Source organism: Phascolarctos cinereus, unplaced genomic scaffold (genome assembly GCF_003287225.1).
Source record: "Phascolarctos cinereus isolate Bilbo 61053 unplaced genomic scaffold, phaCin_HiC Scaffold_9;HRSCAF=440, whole genome shotgun sequence".
Classification (NCBI taxonomy): Eukaryota; Metazoa; Chordata; class Mammalia; order Diprotodontia; family Phascolarctidae; genus Phascolarctos; species Phascolarctos cinereus.
The window spans coordinates 205,186,978-205,208,302 of record NW_027556402.1 but is presented as its reverse complement, the minus strand read 5'-3'; the positions used below and the strand labels follow the sequence as shown (position 1 = coordinate 205,208,302).

Genomic DNA, 21,325 nt, shown 5'->3' with positions numbered 1-21,325 from the left:
CTTGCTATACAATTGCTACCTATTTTTTTTTGAGGCAATTGGAGTTAAGTGACTTGTCCAGGGTCCCATAGCTAATAAGTGTTGAGGCTAAATTTGAACTCAGATTCTCCTGACTCTAGGGCCAGTGCTCTATCCACTGTTCCACCTAGCTGCCCCCAATAGCTATAATTATTGTTATCACATGCGTAGTACCTGCCTCAGTAGGGTTGTTGTGAGGATCGAATTAGATCGAATTAGATCGAATTAGAAGGGGCAGCTTCATCCAGCGTAGAGTGCTGGATCTTATTTTTTTCTGTTGCTCCTGATAGCTCTGATGGTTTAGAACTCTATAACACAGAAAATAAGCAAACAACAATTAGTTTGCCTACCAATTGTAGGGCCTACCAAACGTCAAAATAATAGTACAGTTTAGGGGTCCTGTGGAATCCCTCCCACTTCCATAGATCTCTCATTAAGGCTCTCTTCAGTTCCATTCCCTGACTTACAGGATTGTGCCTCTTGAGGAAAGTCCCATGAACAAGTTTTTGGGACAGGGAATCAATCCCTAACAATTGCCGAGTCATAATTTTTAGAAATAAGTATTTATTGGAATTTTTTTTCTTTTCTTTCTCCACTGTATTCCACTCCTTTTCCCAGAGAGCCATCCCTTATATAAAGGCTAAAAAAGAAACAGAAAATGTTCAGTAAAAGTAACCAACAGAAAGGTCTGACAGTGTTCCATACTCATTTTCCCCTAGCCCTGCAATGAAGGGAGAGTGGGACTTTTCATATCTCTTCTTTGGGGACAAGCTTGGTCATTAGAATTTTGCAGGATTCAGTTTTGATTTGTTGCTTTTTTTTCTTTTTTTTCATTTATCTTGTTATAGCATTGTGTGTATTGTTTTCCTGGTTCTTATTTCACTTTGCATCTATTCATGTAAGTCTTCTAATGCTTCTCTAACCAATAATCATAACCCTCACAATAATAATCATAGCTACCATTTATGTAATGCTGTTTAAGGATTTGCAAAGTGCTCTACATATTTTATATTGTTTGATCCTCACAACAGCCCTGTTAAGTGGGTACTATTGTACCAATTTTACAGATGAGTAGCCAAAGCTGAGAGAGGGTAAGTGGCTTGCCCAGGGTCAAACAACTATAGCAAGCATCTGAGGCAATTTTCCTATGCAAGTTTTCCTCTATGCACTGCACCGCCAAGATCCTACACTCACATGAGCAATCGTGACTGTGGGGTCACTGGTGGACCAACCACTCTACTTTGGAGTGTGACACTGGGACTAGTTCCAGCTCAGTCCCCTCCCTCACGTAAGAATTGTTGTTCTGTAGGAAACACACCCTCCAAGGTCAAGGTGCTGACTCAGGGAAGTAGGCGTTATAGCCTGATGGCTCCTGCCCACATCCCTCCCTCTGCTCTGGCCCAGCCATAGACAAGCCTATTCAAGTCTAGATTCAAGCTGCCCACAATGGAGAACTGTGGTGCTGGGCATGGAAGCAGGCCTGTAATTACAGAAAGGTCATTGTCCAGTGGTCTCCTATTGTGTTTGGCTTCTGGAAGAAAGAAGGCCCTTCTTCCTGCCGTGGGCGGCCTTGAGGATGGCGCCCAGGGGCAAACCAGACTCAACATGTCAGGTTCATTCAGAGCTGCCTTTCCCTCTCAGAGGAGTTCGAAAGGGCTGGGATGAGGTCATGCTGGATGGTTTGGCAAGGTGCTTTTTTTTTTTTGGCAAGGCTCTTAACACACACCTTTGAGTGGCATCTTGTCTGTTCACCACTATTGTGAAGAATTTCGAAATCTTGTGGTTTCCTTTTTCTCTGGGTGGTTTCTCACATCTTCTGACTGATAATTCATCACAAATCACTTAGTTAATTGGGAAATCGATTTTTTTCTCTAGTCTTTTAATAGGTTTTTTTTTCTTCAGTCACAGGTAAACCACCCAGCTGCAGTTACGAATGAAACCTACCAGGAGCGCTTGGCCAGATTGGAAGGTGACAAGGAATCTCTTATGTTACAGGTATGTCCTTCCCACACTGTTATCCTTTGTCCTGCTCTCCCATTGCAGGTGTAACCCTGTGTTGCTGGCATTCGGGGCACTCAGAGAGATTAAGAAGAACGTTAACAGCAACTTGCATAGATTGCTTTATACAAAGTTGTTTTCTACCCACCATGCTATGAGGCAAATATTGCAAGTACTCTTATACCCATTTTACAGATAAGGAAACAGATTCGGAGACTTTCCTGCAGTCCTAATGCGTGCAAACATCAGTGATGGGATTGGAAACCAGGTCTGTCTTGACTTTTTAGGTCTAGCATTGTTTGTGATAGACCACACTGACCCTTTCCTTGGGGCCTTCAGAGGAGAGAGAGAGAGAGTGTGTTAAAGAAATGTTCACAAATAAAACAGATTGTAACTGTGATGTGCAGCACAGACAAGCCCTGCTGGATTTTGAATGCCTGGCACCCACATTCTCTTCCACAGACCTGGTGGAGACCAGGAAGCAGGAGTAATCAGATCCCCTCCCGAGTGACAGAGAGTACACGTGGCATATAGTATCTTCAGTCTATAAAGCTCTCTGAAGTGTCAGCGAATTCAAAAAGCTCAGGTTTCATTACATGTGGGGCTAAAAAAAAATAGAGTCCAGAGGGGTTTTTCTCTTTAGTTTAGTTTAGTTTAGTTTAGTTTTTTAAAACAACAGCCCTGGCAAAGCAGCTCACCTTCCTCAAAGTCTTTTACCTTCTGTTCTCCTGATCCAGATTTATTTAATGACCATGCAATGGTGACTATTCTGTGGAAAAAGAACCTCCCTGGTCTTTCTTCCGTCCACACTTGGTTCTCTTCTGAGCGAAGGCTCTCCTCCATACTGTGTGCTAAGTGCTGTGCGTGCTGTTCATCTGGCCTGAGAGCTTTGCAGCTATAATTACAGTAATTGCAGACATCTGCAGCAGGACTTGGTCCTGGTAGCTGACATGATGCCTAATAGTATTTGGAGAAAAGGGCCATCTCTTTGTCTCCTTTCCTTTCTCCATCTCTCCCTCCCTCTCTCTTTCTCTGTCTCTGTTTCACTCTCTCTGCCTTACTTTATCTCTGTTTCCTCCTCTCTTTTTATCCCCTCCCTTTCCCTCTCTCTTTCCTCCCTCTCTTTTTTCTTCTCTTTCCTCTCTCTCTCTCTGCTCTCATGCATTTCTTTAAAATTCTCCATTCTTTTTCTCAGAATTAATTTATTTTGATTTATCAACAATCACTTTAAAATTCTCCACTCTTAACGCACCATGAATAATGAAACCAGAATCTACTGTGGGGAAGCCTCAGTTTACCAGAACATTTTCTTGTCTTCATTCGTAGGTGGAATGCGAAAAATACAACCTAACAAGCTGATAGCTCTTGCTGTTTGCTCCATTCCCACTAACTCCACTGTGGCCCTCCCCAGTCCCTCTTCTTCCCCAGCCCGTTTCCACCATGCCCCCAAGGATCCCCATTGTCATGTTACTAAGTTCCTGATCTCTTCCATTCCTTCTGTTTCCTGGGCCTAACTGAAATCGGGCTTTTGGGGTTGGTGAGGGCCCCATTTCTGTTGCCACTCTCTCCAAGGCTGGCTGCTAGACCCATCCTCGTCTTCCGCCTCCTCGCCCATGTCAGAGGGTTAGGAGGAGGAGATGCAATCCTCCTGCCTTCTGCTAGCTCCAGACTCTTTCTTGGCCTCACCTGCCTTTCCTTTGGTGCCGCTGTCCATGGACCTCCCACTTCCTTTACATGACTGTAGCACTTGCCTCAGAGCCTTTCTATTCACCCCACCCCCTGTCCTAAGTTGATAAGACTTTCAGGTGGAAAAAACTGGCATCCCATTCAGCCCTCGCCAATGAGGATGACGATGGCAGCATTTTATAGGGCTTTAAGGGTAAAGTACTATCCATATGTTAACTCATTTGACCCTCACAACAACCGTGTAAGGTAGGTGCTGTTATTCTCATTTTTTACAGATGAGGAAACTGAGGCCAAGATTGGTCAAGTGACTTGCCCAGGGTCACACAGCTAGTAAGGGTCTTTAAACCAAATCTCATGTTCTATCTGCCATGCCACTTAGCTCAAGTTCATCTTCTTCTCTCCTCTCTTCTCCCCCCCATTTATACAGAGAAGTAAACTGAGGCCCAGAGAAGTTGTGATTTACCCATAGTAAGAGAGCCAGGATTCAAATCCAAGGCTCTAAGATCAGAGATCTAGAGAAGGTCTTAGAGGTCGTCTTGTCCAATCTTCTCATGTACTAAATGAGAAACCTGAGACCAACAGAGGCTGTGCAATGTGCCCAAGGACATTCAGGTAGTAAATGACTAAGGCAGAATTTGAACCCAGGCCCTCTGGCACCAAGTCTAGCCCTTTTTCTACCACCCCACATTCACTGCCCTGGGCCTCCTACCTGCTCAACCTGCTTGGCTCCCGTGACCTAGATCAGTCTCCACTCTGTCTCAGCTCCCCACAGAGATGGTCACACCTTCAGCTTCACCATCACCTGAAACTTCCCTCTCTGATCACAATCTCCTGCCTTTGCTGAACCTGCTCTTCGCCCTCGTTGCCCCAGTCCCTCCACCCCTCCCTGGTCTCTCAGGTTATCAGCTCTGTTTGGACTTCACTGCTTCCCCTTCATTCCTTTGACCCTATTGTTGCATTGCTGCAACCTATGAATCCCCTACCCGCTTCTCCTCTGGCCTTTTTCACCCTTTTGATTCCCAGCTGAGGGCATAGGTGCCTTCTCCTTTCCTGCTCCAGAGAGGCAGCACCCAGTAGAGAAAGTCATAACTGAGTCCACTGCAAATCTGTAATAATGATGATGACAATAATAATAACAAAAACTGGTGTTGAAATAGCACTTTAAAGTGTTATAAGCACTTTATAGACATCCTCTCATTTCAAGACCAATATATTTAATGCGTTAGACCATGCTGGGTTCCAAGGTCGAGTGTGCAAATATTATTAGTTGTGTTTTGTAGCTGAGGAAATTGAGGCTTTGGCCATGGTCAGACAGCTAGGAAGGGCCAGCGGAGGAGTCCTCCAGACTCTAATTCCAACCTTGTCCACTCTGCCACTTTGCTGCTCTGCTTCGTCAGTGAACCTAAGCTAGGCCTTCACTCATGTACTGCAGTCCTTATGTTCCTCCCTGATTGACTCCCATCACGCTTCCCACAGCAGCACTTAGCGACTTGCTCTTGAAGCCACCAATTCTACACTCCGTCCCCACTCTTCAGTATCTAGAAGGGTCAGTCTTTACTCTTTATCTCTGCTTCCTTGCCACCCACAACCTCTTCTGTTCTGGCTCCCAACCCTACCACTTTATTAAAGCTGTTCTCTCTGATAATATCTAGCCTCCAGACAGTGTTTCAAGGTTTGCAAAGGGCTTTCTATGGGTCTTGGCATGTTATCTCATTCAATCCTTACGATGACCTGGTGTTACTATTCTCCTCATTTTACAGCCAAGGAAACTGAGTCTGGAAGAGCTTAAATGACAGACAAGGGTCACAGTTCTCCTGCCTATCTTACTTGTCCTTCTCAATATCCTTTTCTGGTTCATCTTTTTGCCTCTTTCCTAAAGTAGAGATAGATGTGCTCTTGCTCCCCCACTCCCACTCCATCCCTGCCAAGACTCTGTTCCTGGCCTCAATGGTCGCTTCTAGACAGATTCAATTTAATTAAATTTAACAAACGTTTATCATTTGTCTAATGTGTGCAAGGCACCATGCCATGTGCTAGGGTTACAAATACAAAATCCCAAATAGCTTCTGCCTTCAAGGAGCTTACGTGCTACTGAAAACTTACAGTATAGTGTAAGATAATTTCTAAACCTATTTTGCCAGGTCCAGTCTCTTCTTTGTGTATGCCTCAATTCTGTATTTCCAGTTCACTTTTGGATGATTCCTTATGGCTATCCTTACAACACCTTACACTCAAAATCAGCAAAATTTAATCCATCATTATCTACTCAAAACTGTCCCTCCCAACCTGTAGTTCTGTGGGTAGTATCACCTACCCCTGACCGCACATGTAAACTACTCTAATGGCTCTTAAAATTCCCCAGACTGGATCTGGCCTAGCCTTGTAGATTCATTACACATCACTCCCCTGTATGTCCAGCTGCCATTTTCTAGCTGTAGCCCTGTGTACCCTATCAGGCAGCTGGGTGGTACACTAGATAGAGCGTAGGGCCTGGAGTTACGAGGACCTGAGTTCAAATCCAGCCTTAGACTAGCTGTGTGACCTTGGGCAAGTCACTTAACCTCTGTTTGCCTCAGTTTCCTCTACTGCAAAACAGAGATAATAACATCACCTGCTTCTCAGGGTTGTTGTGAGGATCAAACAAGATATTTGTAAAGTGCTTAGCACATGGTAGGTACTATATAAATGCTAGCTATCATCATCATTATTACTGTTTATCATTAGTAGTGCTGCTGCTACTATTACTATATTCTCGTTGGTGCATTTAAGCAGACCTTCTGTAAGGTCCTAGAACTCAAGCTCTTGTCATCTTGTCTGACTCAGACTTCCCACTCCAGTCCAGCTGCCACCTCCTCCATGAGGTTTCTCAGATCTGTCTGTCTTCAGACTCCAAAGTGGAAGTGACTCTTCTGTTCCTCAGATTTCCCTCTGCACTTTACATCTCGCCTTTTTTTCCAGTCACATTGTGCTTTGTCTCATAATTGTTTGTGTACGTGCCCGATTGTTCTAATCAGATTTCAGCTCCTTGGAGGCAGAGATTGGGTCAGTTTTTACCATCTTATGCCCAGTCTGGCACACAGTGCCTTGCCCACACGTAATAGGCACTTAATGAATATCTCTTGGATTAAATTTGTCTGAGTTAACTTCAGGCCAGAGACCAAAACAAAGGACATATTTGTTCCAATTCAACCCTGTCTCTCCAGCACATTCTGTTTCTTCTCTCATGGTCCTGGGCAGTGAGAATCAAAGCACTCTGGGTCTCCACAAGATCCTTAGGCAGAATGGAAATATGTTGTTATGGTCCCTGCCCTGTACCAGCTAAGGCAGAAAAGCAGAAGTAGTTTTTCAACAAAAAGGCATTTCTGGGACAGTGGACATGGAGTCAGGAGAGATATGAGTTTGAAATTGGCTCCAGTACTTATGTGACCCTGTGGAAATTACCTAGCTTCTCTGAGTTAGTTTCCTCTTCTGTAAAATCGAGGTAATAATACTTGAACTATGTAGTTCACAGGTTTCCCCTAGATAGACAGATAAAGATACACATCTTTATCATTTCTACATACCCCCTCAGTTATCCAGAAAATCCATTCACCCTGAAGAGGCTCATCTCATTGTTAATAGAGATTTTGTTATCTCGTCTAAAAGATGGATAAATATTGCTTGGAAAGAAAAGACGCCTGGAGTTGCCACACAAAAAAGGCCTACTTTTGTTCCAAATATGCCCACAAATTGGATGGAAATGGGGCTTCATCCCCTTGACTTGAAGGTATGGTGGTCATCATGGGACTACCACTGACGTGTGCCTGGTAGAATCCCTGGCTTTTACTGACCCATCGTGAGATGAGAAATGAGTGTACATCATGAGATATATAGTGGGTTAAAGTTGTAGAACTAGGGATACAGATAAAGAATGAAAAATAGTCGCATTGCTCAAGGAGCTAACATGTAAAGTAAAAGCAAGGTATCATACCATATAGAAAGTAGAAAAAACACTGGATTTGGAGCGGGGAGCTGAGTATAAATTCCACCTCTTCCATTTGCTCTCTGTGTGACCTTGGGAAAGTCACTTGATCTGTTTAGGCCTCAGTGTCTTTATTAGTAAAAATGGAGGCCTTTTAGACCTTTAAGATCCCTTCCATTTCTAAATCTATGGCCTGTAATGTTAATTAAGGAAATATATTGGACCATGTAAAGTATTTTCTAACAGACATAGCACCCAGAGAGAGTACACCCTGAAAGAAGATGCCAGTGTATTGTTTTGTATTCTTTAAAGTACCAAACTTTTTTTTAATATGATGCTATGAGGGGGGTGCATTTTCTTTGTTTTGGTGAATGTTTCTTTGTTTGGTAGGGTTGTGGGTTGGGTACTACTTTTAAAACACAATTGATGTAACTTTTAAAAACCACATGTAAAAGAGACAATTAAAAATTAAAATGGAATAATGACCAGTTAAAAAGAATAGAGAACTGCGTATTAACAGACACCTGGGATGAGTTACTAGAGTACTATATTTAGCTTTGAACTTTTTGGCTGCTCACGCAGAGATGGAAGCACTTTGGATAGGTTCTGAGTTGAAAAGACCGAAACCAATAATTTATGATTTATGGTATGGACAAGCGTTTTCTTTTTTTTTTTCTTCATCCAGAGGAAAAGTTTATTAGTGATAAAACACTTAGGGCTAGGTGATGTCTGTAAGGATGAGCGGGCATGAGAGGTTCTCAGCCTTTTGAGCATGAGATTCTCAGCCCTGAATGAGGGCCAGGGTAGATCTTATATACTTTAGGTGACCAGGGAAGGGTCTGGGAAAATGGTCTGGGAAAAGGGTCAAGGTGAGAATTTCCAGAGATTGGAACTGAAAGGTATCTGAATGAGATTAAAAGGTAGGCTAAGGCTTTCAAGGCAGATGAGGGGCTGGGGCCTGTAGACAAGGGGAACCAGATTCCCTTTAGGGCAAGGGGCAAAGACCTTGGCTTGAGTCACACCCTATCATTCCCCCCTCAAACAAATTTGACCCAAATTCTTTTGGGGAAAGGGGTGAAAGTCTGGACTTCTGAAACTGCTTCCTGCTAGCAAGGGGCATAGAGCTGTCCTTGCCTCTCTGGGTCCTGTTTGAGGGGTCAAACTTCAAAAACCCGGCAGATGCCAGGGTCAGCAGTGCAGAATCCTCGGGTTGGTGTGCAGCCTGAGCAGTCATCTGAAAGTTGATGGCTCCAACCCTAGAAGAAAGGAATCTGGCAAGGATATTTAGTAAACTGGACAAGCGTTTTCAAAGACGTATGTTTCACGTAAATGTAGCTTACAGAAGGAGCCTCTTTTAGAATAAAATGGTTTTGAAGCATTGTTTCCTCGTCCGAAGCTCCAAGAAAGTCTTAGAAAGCATTCTCTAACATCCAAGACCATAGAATTGTTTAAAAGTAGCATTGAGTCTGAACTCAGTGGTCTTCTATGTGTTGGGACAGTAGACACATATGTAGACTGCAGAGGCATAGTACAGGTTGCTTAACCTTTTGGTGACAGACAGCATGGGATTTCTTTGAGATATCTTAAACAAAAATTATTATAAGACAGAGCTAGTAGAGAGTGCCATGGAGATGGTTACATGCTACATAAGGTTGTTTTCTGGCATAAGTCAGCTCATGGATTGCCAGCACTTCCCATTAGTTAAAATCTTTAGTAGATTTTTTGAAGTTCTTTAGAAAGGTGACTGGATTTTCGCTGCCATCATGCAAAGCCGCTCCTGGGTGCCAGTTTCTTACAGTCATGTTTTGGCATGTAGACCCTGGAAACCTTTCTGGAGCCAACTGTTGTCGGTGCTAACACATGCCCTTTACATCCACATTCTTTAATTGCTTCCAAAAGCTTGTCTGATAGGTTAGTGATTCTTATCCCTTCATGAGAGGTGGAAGGTCATTGGTTATTTCTAGCAGAGTTTTTTTCCCCCCCCATCTTCTCCCTTCAAGTGGTAGGCTCGCTGGGTAGCTAGCTCAAATAGGGCTATGCTTTTTGCCATGGGCAAATATCGGCTGTGTGCCGTCTTACCTGCTCTGCTTTCCACTCCGTAGGAGGAATATTATTGACCTCATATGAACATATGTCTCTCTACTGAGGCGTTTTACAAATGAGTCTGATTTCTTCTTGGGCTCTTCACTTAGAAGTCAAATGAGTAGTCTTCTCCCAAGAGATGTCAGAGCACTTCTGGTGAGGTAAGAAGCAGACCTTTTCCCCTTTTTCATTAGCAGACTCTAAGTGTTCCAGTTACTGGGACCACATCATTGTGGGACCACCAAGTTGTGAGTGATGTGAAAACTGGTTAGCACTGATTATTTCACAGTCTGATTTTGTTGGTCCCCCCCTCTAGGTGAGTGTCCTGACTGACCAAGTGGAGGTCCAGGGTGAGAAGATCCGGGACTTAGAAGTCTGCCTGGAAGGGCACCAGGTGAAACTCAATGCTGCTGAAGAGATGCTGCAACAGGTAAGGCTAGAGACACAGAGGAATCCCTAACCTGTTACTGAAAAACTGCAGACCTAAGGGTTACTTAAAATCAGAGCCTCGGGCGAATGTATTAAAAGAGCAGGATTTAAAAGAATTAAAAGTGATTTCCTTACTCTTTCCCAAGAAGAGCACAGATTGGTTAGTTTTTTGGCAACCCAGGAAATTACTTCAGTGGCTGGTCATTTTAAAAACTTCTGGATAGGAAGTGTCACGAGAATATAAGATGGACGCATACTATTTAGCAACAGAGAGTAGCAGGGGAGAGAGCTGGTCACCCGGAGTAACCTGCAGGAGGGAGGCATGGGAAGAAGACTGGTCACAGTGGCTAATGTGGAAGGGAAGGGAGGAGGGGGCAGATGGGAGAGGAGCTGGGGTAAGGGGGACAGGGAGGCAGTTTGCCACGGTGAGTAACCTGGAAGGGAAGTAGGGGAGCAAGGCTAGCCACAACCTGTCGAGCAGGTTAAACTTGGCAGCAAAGTAGAAATTTTCTCAGAAGTTAATTCAGTACAACAGCCCTCTGTTATCAGATTCAACCCAAACATCATCAGTGGGTTAATGTTAGCCCAACATGGTTTTTAAGAGAATGGCTTTGTCAAGTAATCCAGAGTAATAAAATATAACCAGCCAAAGGTTGGTTCCTAGAGCCAGGTGGAGTTTGGTGAGGTATGTAGGCCGGGAGTTTCAGTTTCAGGAGTGGGGGTGGGGTAAGAATGGCCAGAAAGCAAAGTAAGTGTGTTTACACGTCAGATCCTGATTACCTCAAGAACAGCACATGAGTGCTTCTGCCTTTCTCCTGCACCATCCAGCAAGTACCTTAGATTAGCGACACCAGGAAAGCCTGTTTGCAGGAGAAATAGGGAATGAAAGAATGAAAAGGGAATTTCAGAGATTATGTGAAGGCCAGGTGACAATTTTGGGACCTGATAGCTTCTACTAATCAGTATTTTTTTTTTAATGCTTTGTTAACATAGAGGCAGCATAGTATATTGACTAGAGGGCCAACCTCAGACTTAGCAAGACTTCTGACACATGCCGACTGTGATCCCAGACAAGGGTCACGTTATCTGTCAGTGCTCCAAGCAACTATCTAAGACTTTAACTTCCACAGCTGATCTTGCTGGTCTGTGTTAGTAGAGGGGATTCTTCACTGGGAGCTCCCTATACCAATGAAATCATAGGTATGATTCTCCTCCCCTCCAAAAAAAAATTTCATTGATACTTTTGTTTTTTATATTGCTATCATCTCTTATTAACCACCTCCCTTCCTTGTAACAAAGAAGTGCAATTAAGCAAAACAAACTGAACCTTTGACCATGTCTACCATTGGGTGCCCATACTCTACGACTCCCTTTCATTCATCATTCCTCTGGAGCCAGAATTGGTCACTGCATTGATAGGAGTTCTGATGTCTTGTGTTTTCGCTCATTCACATCACTGAGCAGTGTTGTCTTTCTTGGTTCTTACTTTGCATTAGTTCATACAAGTCTCTTAATTCTTCGTATTTGTAATTCTAATTGCACAAGACTATCCCGTTGCATTCATAAACCACAATTTTTTCACCCGTTTCCCAACTGATAAGCACCTAATTTGTTCCCCCCCCCTTTTTTTTTTGGCTTCAAGTTAAAATTTTCTATTTAAATCTCTCCTGAGATTGGCTTTTAGCATTTCACTAATCCATAAAATTATGCCAGTTACCAGAATATGTGTGAATTTGTTCCAGAAAATAGTTTTGCGCAGATTTACTATGGTAGAATATCATATAGAATAAGCCCAACTGAGGCTGGCGTATGCATGTGTGTATTTGTGCTCAGAAGTGTCATGTTTCTTTCGTAGGAGGCAGCATGGTATAGTAGCAAGGACCTGGACTGGGAGCCAGGGTTCTAATCCTAGCTCTGTCATTAACTTGTTTTGTGAATGTAGGGAAGTCACTTAGCCCAACCCTTTTTGTGGTTGTTAATCACACGGCTATTTTCCCAGTCACCTAAATGGAAAACCTCAGAATGATCTCTTCCTCCCTTACCCTCCACATCAGGACTATTCCATCTCTACCAAGTCCTGTCGAACCCTACCTTTATAATAGGTCTCATAGCCATCCTGTCCTGTTTGTTCCCATAACTATCACCATAGTCCAGTTCCGTGTTACTCTTCATGTGAACTATTACAACTGGTGTTAATGCCTCTAGGTGCTTTCCCCTCAAATTAATCCTGTATCGTACCACCATATGTCTTCCTCAGACACAGATTATGTCACTCCCCTACACCCAAATCTTTTATTTCTTTTATTTCCTACTGGGAAAAAAAATATACTCTTCAGGGCCTTCTGCAATCTGGCCACAAATTATCCTTTCAGACAGCCCCAACCAAAACCATTCCCTCTCATCTGCTCTGCACTTTCAATCAAACCTACTTCATCCCATCTCCCGCTACTAAAACTCTAGCCATTTTTCAAGGTCCATCCAAAATGGCACCTCTTACACAAAGTTTTCATTGCTTTTCTGAGCTGGAGAGCCCTCCCACTCTAAGGATTTAGAGCTGGAATGTACCATCACATTGAACTCCTAATATTACAGATGAAGAAACTGAGGTCCAAGAGAGTTAAAGGACTGAAATTCACACAAGTAGTCAGTAGCAGAGCCAGAATTGACCCCAATTCCCTTGACTCCACCTCCAACTACACCAAATAGCCAATTTGGAAACTTAGAAAATATCTCTTCCAAGCATTGAGGCTAACATCAACCACGGCCAGCTTAGAGGCTACCATTGTGTTGTCTGACAACCCATAGGTTCATGAAAAAGAAGCCAAATTGTAATTTTCCCAGGATCTAATCTTGCTAAGCCCCTTGAGGGCAGTATCCATCTTATTTCAGCATTTGTGTCTCCAATACCTATCACAATGCTTATCAGTTATCAAGCACTTAATATGCTTTTTTCATTCATTCATTCATCATCTTAAATTTTTTTAGCCATTTCTGCTCAGAACTCTGCTTTTTTGTGTGTGGAGGAAAATTTCAAGCATTAAATGGAGTTGCTTTGTGTCTCCTGGCAAAAAAGGGAAAAGCATGATAGGAAACCCTAGCAAAGGGGTACATTTGTGCTAAGTGTATGCCAAATCACCCCTGGTATCATCAGTCCTGTGACTGCATGGTGTGTGCATTTGTGGACTCATAGGACAAAAAGTGGCTTGTGGACTTGACAGATGAGCATTGGGATGAAGGCCAGGCTGGAAATAGCTAAGGCCACTGAGTTACAGTAGTTCACTCGTTTAGCATATTTTCTCTTAAGACCAACTTTCTCTTAGGACTTCTTGTAACATCCCCCAAGTCCTGAGGCCAAAGTGGCCTCTGCAGCATGTGCAGTTCCAATGTCATTCAAAAAATCTTGTGGGTTGAATTTTTTAACATTAAAGTCTTACTTTTCTAGAGTATGATAGGGTCAAGATCCTTTGTTAAGTGGTTTTTATTATTGTTGCTTTTTAAATAAATCTTCTCTTTCCTTTGGTTATGTGGCTTTGGTTAAGGTGACCACACTTTTGAGATTTCTGAATGATGGTGTTAAACACTTATAAACTAACTATTCTTTATCCAGGTGGTTTACAGGTATGAGCAAATGGAGGCCAGCCTCTCTGGTTGGTGGTTTAGTGGGTAGCAATGTTTCTACGTTTTTCATTTATCCTTGGGTTTATCACACTGCCCAGACTTCATTGTAAACCACTGAACTTGGGTTGAGTGGGCCCAGTTTTCCCAAGGGCCAAGTAAAAGATGTGGTTTTGGGTTTTTTTAGGCAATTGAGGTTAGTGATTTGCCCAGGGTCACACAGCTAGTAAGTGTCAAGTGTTTAGTCTGAGGCTGGATTTGAACTCAGTTTCTCCTGATTGCAGAGCGGTGCTCTATCCACTGTACTACCTAGCTGCCCCCAAAGATGTGAATTTCAGTGGGTGTTTTTAGTAACCCAGTATTCAGGGCCGAGTGTTTATTAGTCTCCGTTTGCATTTACATTGGTCCAAATGAAGATTGTCCTCCTTTTTCCCTCTACTCCCACCCTGAACCCAAAATCCAGAGTTAGATGTGGATAGAGAATCCCCTTCATTTATCTTTTTTTTAAAACAGCAATAATAAATAATTATGGTTTTTTTCCCATTTCCCACACCCACTATCTAATGGGCCCTCCCTTTTCAAAAACAATTAAGCAAAATTAACCAACGTAGTGGCTATTTCTTATAATATATCCAATATTGTCTCCCTCTTGTTCCACCAATTCTACCAAAGGAGGGGAGACAAATTTTCTCATTCATTTTCTGTGGCCAGGATTGGTCATCACAATTACTCACCATCTGTTTTCCTTTCAATTACATTATTGTAGTCATGGTCTATATTGTTCTATTGATTCTGCATGCTTAATTGCATTGGTTCATTCAAATATTTCCATAGTTCTTTGAATCTGTTACATTTGTACATACATTTGGGCATACTAGTATTCAATTATATTTATGTGTGGCAATTTGTTTAGCCATTCTGTAGTCAATAGAGGCCCTCTTTGCTTCTGGGGAAGTCTATGTGTCTTTGTTTATGGGGGTTGCAATGCTACATAAATTTCTGTATTTATCTTTTCTTTCTCTTCTGGTGCCATATGTGCTTTGGGGATTTTCCTGAAGTCCACTTTGGGCCTCTTTTGTAAGGGCTTTGCTAATCTGGCCACAGCACTGATGTAATGCTACCCCTTGGAATGCTTGCCTACTGAACCCTGAATGGGTAGAGACTTGCCACTCAAGGGGTGAGTCATTCGACTTAGAATCTCCTGCTACAGTCCTCCTGGGGCTTCGTGGTAAAAGTGATCCTGGCTCATAGCCCAGTTGCAGAGACCTGATATAAACAATAAATATTCCACGCTCAACACGTTCTCAGTAGCCTGTCTATGCATTATTCTCCCATTGCTGAAGCACTGAGACCAGAGCTACGAGAACCATCCCAACAAGATACCCTGTTTGGATCCCTATGCTGTTTCTCAATATTGGTATTCAGCCCTCTTAAATCAGAGTAAGTAAGATAGGGGGAAAAGGATCAGCTTTGGTGCCTTCTGTAAGAGCAAAAGCATTCGTTAGAATACCCTAATAATTGTGAAAGATGGACATCCATGCTGTTCTTGGAATGGAAATCAAAATCATTTGATAAAGGTATCTACACTAGCCTCCTATTAATGTAGTAGAAATTTCTTCCACTGTTGGGAGACCCAAAGATTATGGATAGTCCTGAGCATTTTACTTTGGGAAGATCAAATTTTGATTTCTCAGAGATGAACATTTAGCTTCAGAGAACAGTCCCAGATGTTATTCAGTCAGCAGATGTTGGTGACCAGGTGGTGGAGAGGACTCCAGCTGGGTTTTCTAAGTCAAAAGGTTCCAAACAGTTCAGCATACTTTGAACATATGAAGAAAATATGGAGAAAATAGAGATGAGGCAATTTTTGTTAGAGGATTGAATTCTATTAAGCAAGTATCTATTGAGTGCCTGTGGTATGTAATCAGTCAATGAACATTTATTAAATTCTAGGCATTGTGCAAGGCCCTGGGGTGCTAAGATAAAAATGAAACATTCTCTGCCCTCAAAGAGTTTACATTCTATCAAAGAGATAGCAGGTGTTATTAAAATGTGTGTGTGTGTGGGTGTATGTATATATGTGTATATAAAATGATTGTACTAGGCAATATGGTGGGTCGATCAACAAGCATTTCTCAAGTGCTTGCTATGGATGTACTAGGCACTGTGCTAAGTGCTTGAGGTGCAGAGAAAGGTGAAAACAGATTCCATGTCCTTACAGAATTCAAATTCTAATGGAGGACACAATATGCAAATGCAAACAACATACAAAATACATGGAGAGTAAGTCTGAGGTAATCTCAGAGCAGAGATTCTAGCAGTGGTGAGGGACTGGTAAAGTACCCCTGTCTTCACGAGTTTACTTTCTATGAAGAAATAATACAGCATGTACGCAGTTAAGTAGTAAGTGAAAAGTTATTTGGGGAAGAAAAGAGTATTAACAGCTGGGGGGTGGGGAGGGAGGGGATCAGGGAAAGAGGATGTAGCACCTGAACTGAGCCTGGAAGGAAGAAAAGGATTCATGCTGAAGGAGAGCATTCCAGTCATGGGGAGCAGAGGGCACTCAATGGATAGAGCACTGGACCTGGAGGAAGGAAGACCTGAGTTCAAATCCAGCCTCAGACACTTACTAGCTGTGTGACCCTGGGCAAGTCACTTAACCTCCGTTCGCCTAAATCCACTGAAGAAGAAAACGGCAAACCACTCCAGTATCTTTGCCAAGAAAACTCCATGAACAGTATGGTCCACAACATCATAAAGAGTCAGACACGAGTGAACAACCACAGCAGCATGGGGAGCGTTATGCTAATACACAAAACTGAGCTGCAATGGAGAGTCTGGAAAACAACTGTCAGTCTACTCTGGTTGAAGTATGGAGCATGTGGAGGGAAGTAATATGAAATAAGGCTCCAGAGGTCAGTTGGAGACAGATTGCAGCAGGCCTTAATGGCCAGGCTGACAAGTTAGTCCCTAGTCCTAAAGAAAATTGGGAGTCACTAAAGACTTTTGAGCAGAAGCATGGCACAGTCAGACCCACGTCTTATGACGATTATATTGGCTTCTGTGATGCTTCTGTTCAACCCTCTTCCTAAGGCAAGGTGATTAAATACTAAAGAGGTGATAGGATGTGAAGCAACGAACTAGGAGACAGGAGACCTGAGTCGTAGTTCTGGCTCTGCTCACACCCATTGTGTGATCCTGAGAAAATCACTTTTCTTTTCTATCACCCAGTTTCTTTACCTCTAAAATTAAAGGGTTTGGCCACATCATCTCTCTGGTCCTATCTAACTCTGACATTTCAGCAATCCACACTGGGGTAATTCTTCTGACATTTTCAACTCTTCGTGTGCTTTACACATAGTAAATCAATAAATATCTGTTGATAGAATGAACTAGGAACCTGTTAAGTCCCCTTTGCAATACTACAGCCTGAAAGTCCTGGAAAAAGTCCCAGAGCAGGCTTGTTTGGCTTCCAGTGGAAAAAGCACAAATTTGGGAGAGGAAGTCCCAGCCCTTCCCAGGAATGCCTAGGAAGGAAGAAGGCCAGATGCTAAAGAAATACCCCAAGAGAGTGAAACAGACAGCAAGAAGGTGACTATGGAATCCCATAGAATAGACAGTGTGCTTCGTAGGCCACACTGGATGTGTCTAGTAGAATTGTAAGCAGTCGTTTTTGTGCCTCATGCAAGTGCAGAGTAGGCAAATGATGCTGCCTAGAATAGAGCCCCTGGGTAGAGGAAGCTTTACCCCAGTGGTGCTGCTGGCACCTTCTAAGTTTTGTTCCTTGGGGCAAAGGCCCAGAGGTCCCACCCTAGTTAGGGCTTTGATGCCAAGTGTTCCTAAAACTCTGCCCCAGAAATGGCTATGGTGTGCCAGAGCCACCTGGCAGGGTCGGTCTTCCTTTGAGCCTTGGGCTCTCATCAGTGATCTGTGATAGGGGTAGTGGAGAGGAGGAAGACAAGGACTGTAGCCCTTGCAGACTTGATTCACATTCCTGGCTGCCTGCATACCTCAGCCTATAGTTGATTCAATTCACAGATATTTATTGAGTGCCTACTGTGAGTAAAGCAGAGGAACGCTGTGATGCAAAGAAGCCTTTATGAGAGGTTTCAGTTATCAGCTAACTTCTTATGAGGGATTATGTGATATCCGTGTGAGAGCAAGAATAGGACCCATGATGTGGAGTAAGATTAGTGACTCCTAAAGAAAGTAGGTGTTCATGGAAAATGGCATCAGCTCATTCCCATTTAATTCTGCATAAAATGAGCTTGGAGTGAACCATACCTGGGATCTTAGAAGGAAAGAGGTAGTATCAGAAAGTGAGGTAGTTTGTCTGGGGAAAGGAAGGGAGATGGAGTTCTACCGGGGCGGGGGCGGGGGGGGCCTTTACAGAATGATGAGTCTTCTTTGCTTATATAAAATAGTGAAAAGATGGCTGGCTTTGGAATCAGGAGACATGGGTTCAAATCCCAGTTCTGCCACTTCCTTTGTAACTTTGGGTGAATCATTTAACCTCACTAGGCAGACCTCAGTTTCCTCAGATGGAGTTTCAGGGTCTCTCCAACTCTAAATCCAGGACCCCACAGAAATATTATCCCCACTGTTTGTGTCTATGAGACAGTGAATCAGCAGCACAAGAGAATGCCATAAAAATATAGCTTACTTTGATCTTAGCAGAGCATTTGGTTGGCATCATCTCTCAAGCCAATCTTGTGGAAAAGAGAAGATTTGAGCTGCATAATAGTACAAGATGTTAGATTTGTAGCTAGTTGAATGGCTGGACCCAAAAGCTATCATTAGTAGTTCAGAGGCAATCTGGTATAGCGGACAGAATGCCCAAGCTAGAATCAGAGAACCTGGGTTCCAATTCTTGCTCCACCCCTTATTACCTGTGTAACTTTGGATGAGTCAGTATACTTCTCTGGGCTTCATTCTCCTCCTCAGAAAATCAGAGTGGGAGAAGATACCTCTAAGATCCCTTCCAGCTCCAAATAGGTGATCCTATGATATGCTGGAGAACATCCCAATGAGAGTGATTAGGATGGTGAAGGGCAATCTGAAGAAAGAAAGACTTAGGGAAAATCTGTCGTGGGCACCTGTGTCCCTGACAGTGTTTATTTTCTGGCGAGTATGAGAGAGATAAAGAGATATGCAGGCCAGGTGGGTAACAGGTCCAGAACCAGTTCCATTTATTGATCTGAGGGTTAGGGCTTTTATACCCCATTTGTGGGAACGGAACCCAGAGTGGCAAAGGCAAAAGTATCAACAATAATTTTTCTCATGGGAACGGTAACTAGAGAGAGTCCCCCCTGAATCATCTCCTCACTTCCTGGTTGTCTTTCAAGGTCCTTCTGTTCTCAAGGGAAAGACAGAGCAGGGGAGGGCTTGGAGAGCCTACATTCTGACTTAGGTGACCCTCAGACTAAGGACAGGCTAAGGTAAAACCCGGCCTGGCCTAGGAATCCTCAAACCCATCAGTGCAAGCCCTCTACAAAAATCTAGTAACTGGATTCAGGTATTTATGTATCTGTCCCATGGATGAGGAATTGGATTCATTCTTCTTGGCCCTAGAGAGAAGAATGAGCAATGGTGGGTGGAAGATGTAGAGTCGATAGTGAAGCTTTATATAAGGAAAAACTTTCTAAGTATTTTGTTTGAGTGGTCCAGAAATGGAATGGGCTTTCTCAGGAGGTGGCGGGTTCTTGACGGTCTCCAAACAATAGCCAAATGACCACTTGTTTGGTGTGTTGTACAAGGAAATCTTGTTCTGCAGCAGGTTAGACCGGAAGGCCTCTGATTTCCCTTCCAAATCTGAGATTCCGAGAAGGGCCTTCAAAGCACAGGGTATATACCAACCTCATCTCAGATACCTTATGCTTGACTGTACTTGGGGGTGCCCATAGAAGAGGTAAGAATGTGTCAGATATTCAAGTTTTGATGGATCTTAGCCTGCTGATGTCACTCAGAATCACAGTGCAGCCCTGTTATTAGAGATTACTAAGGGAGTCTGGGGGTTTAATTTTTGTTTCAAGTCTATATTTTCTCTCTTAACTCTATCTTTAAGCAGATCCTATTGCAGTTTTTCAGTGCTTAAAAGTCGTTGTATGCAAACCAAAGCCAGGTCAGGTGAATCATGACTAGGGAAAAATAGACCAAAGAGGTATTCCAGGTCGTAGGATTCTGACTTCATGCCTCTTCAGCAGATAATGGTTTTTTTTGGGGGGGAATGAAAAATCTGGTGAGAACTGGATTTCCTAACTGAGGGGAAGAGCTACAGAAGGAGGCAAAGACCAGTCCGGGGCAGTCATCAAATGGAGAAATGCCTGACCAAAAGGAAGCCAGAGGAAAGGCTCCTCAATTTATGGTGGCCAATGAGTTTGCTGTTGCAGCATAGAGCACAGAGAGGACAGGGGGCAGATTGTGGGGGCTTTGAATGGAAGGGCAAAGAGTTTGAGCCACACTTGGTAAGCTGGAGGGAGCCATTGAGGTGTTTTAAGCAGAGGAGTGTCATGACCAGATCCGCCTAAGGAAAATGCATCTGGCAGTAGCCCAAAGGCTTGTTTGGATAAGAAGAGGCAGGAAAACATGCAGGAAGATGCCACGTAATAGTCAAGTGACTGGTAATGAGAACCTGTACTGGAATGAAGATGGTAGAAAGAGAAAGGAGAGGGGATGGATGTGACGGAGACAGACAGGATTTGGTAACTGATTGGAGATGAATGATGCATGAGAGAAAGAGCTGAAAATCCAGGCTACTGGGGTGGGTGGCTGTGAGAATAGTGTACCATTGACCAAAAAAAGTTGAAATCATGAGGTAGAGGCAGGTCTGGAGGAAAGGTGATAACCTCAGTGTGGGACGTGTTAAGTTTGAGGTGCCACTAGGACCGCCAAGTTGGAACGGTACTAAAAGGTTGCTGGAGATGGGAGGCTGGGAGCGTGGTTGAGAAGTCAGGGCTAGAAATAGATTTGGGAGTTGTCTGTATAAAGGTAGATAGGATCTACTTTCGCTATGCCCTGCTGCCTCCCATTGGACTTAGTGAGATTGCCAAGGGAGGAGGAGCAGAGAGGACAAGTGGACCAAGGACAGAAGTTGGGGAGAGGGGGGACCTTAAGAAGACAGACAACAAAAAAGCAAACAGAAGAGGAACAGAGACAGGTGAAGAACCAGGAGAGTGCAGTGTCTCTGAAACCAAGGTAGAAAGAGTCTCCCGAAGGCCAGGTGGTCAGCAGTACCATATGCCACAGAGATTTCCAGAAGGATTGGGTTTTTTTTTTAAAGCCATTGAATTTAAGCATTACGAGGTCATTAGTAAGCTTGAGAGATAATCTTCAGTAGAATGGGAGGGACATTCTATTGGAGTAGCCAATCACAAAGGGTTGAGGAAAGCAAACGATGGGGAAGTAGAATTTTCAGGGATAGGTAATTTTCCCCCAAAGTTTGGCAATACAGGAGAGGAGAGATGGGAGGGTAGCTGAATGGGATAGAAAGAGAGAAGGAAGGGAATTTTTTTTTTATGATTAGGGACACCTGGGCAT

At 43.3% G+C, this 21,325-nt stretch overlaps 1 protein-coding gene across 24 annotated transcripts in view; it reads left to right on the top strand.

Annotated features, from left to right (window-relative positions):
- Positions 1-21,325, top strand: part of PPFIBP2 (PPFIB scaffold protein 2) — a 216,838-nt gene that overhangs the window by 124,264 nt on the left and 71,249 nt on the right. For 23 of the 24 annotated variants that reach the window (XM_078148356.1, XM_078148357.1, XM_078148359.1 and 20 more), the window contains 2 exons: positions 1,921-2,013; positions 10,062-10,175. In XM_078148356.1, coding sequence (XP_078004482.1) covers positions 1,921-2,013; positions 10,062-10,175 — 207 coding nt within the window. Of the gene's footprint in view, positions 1-1,920; positions 2,014-9,711; positions 9,907-10,061; positions 10,176-21,325 lie in introns of those variants that run through there. The other variant, XM_078148365.1, reaches the window with a different exon arrangement.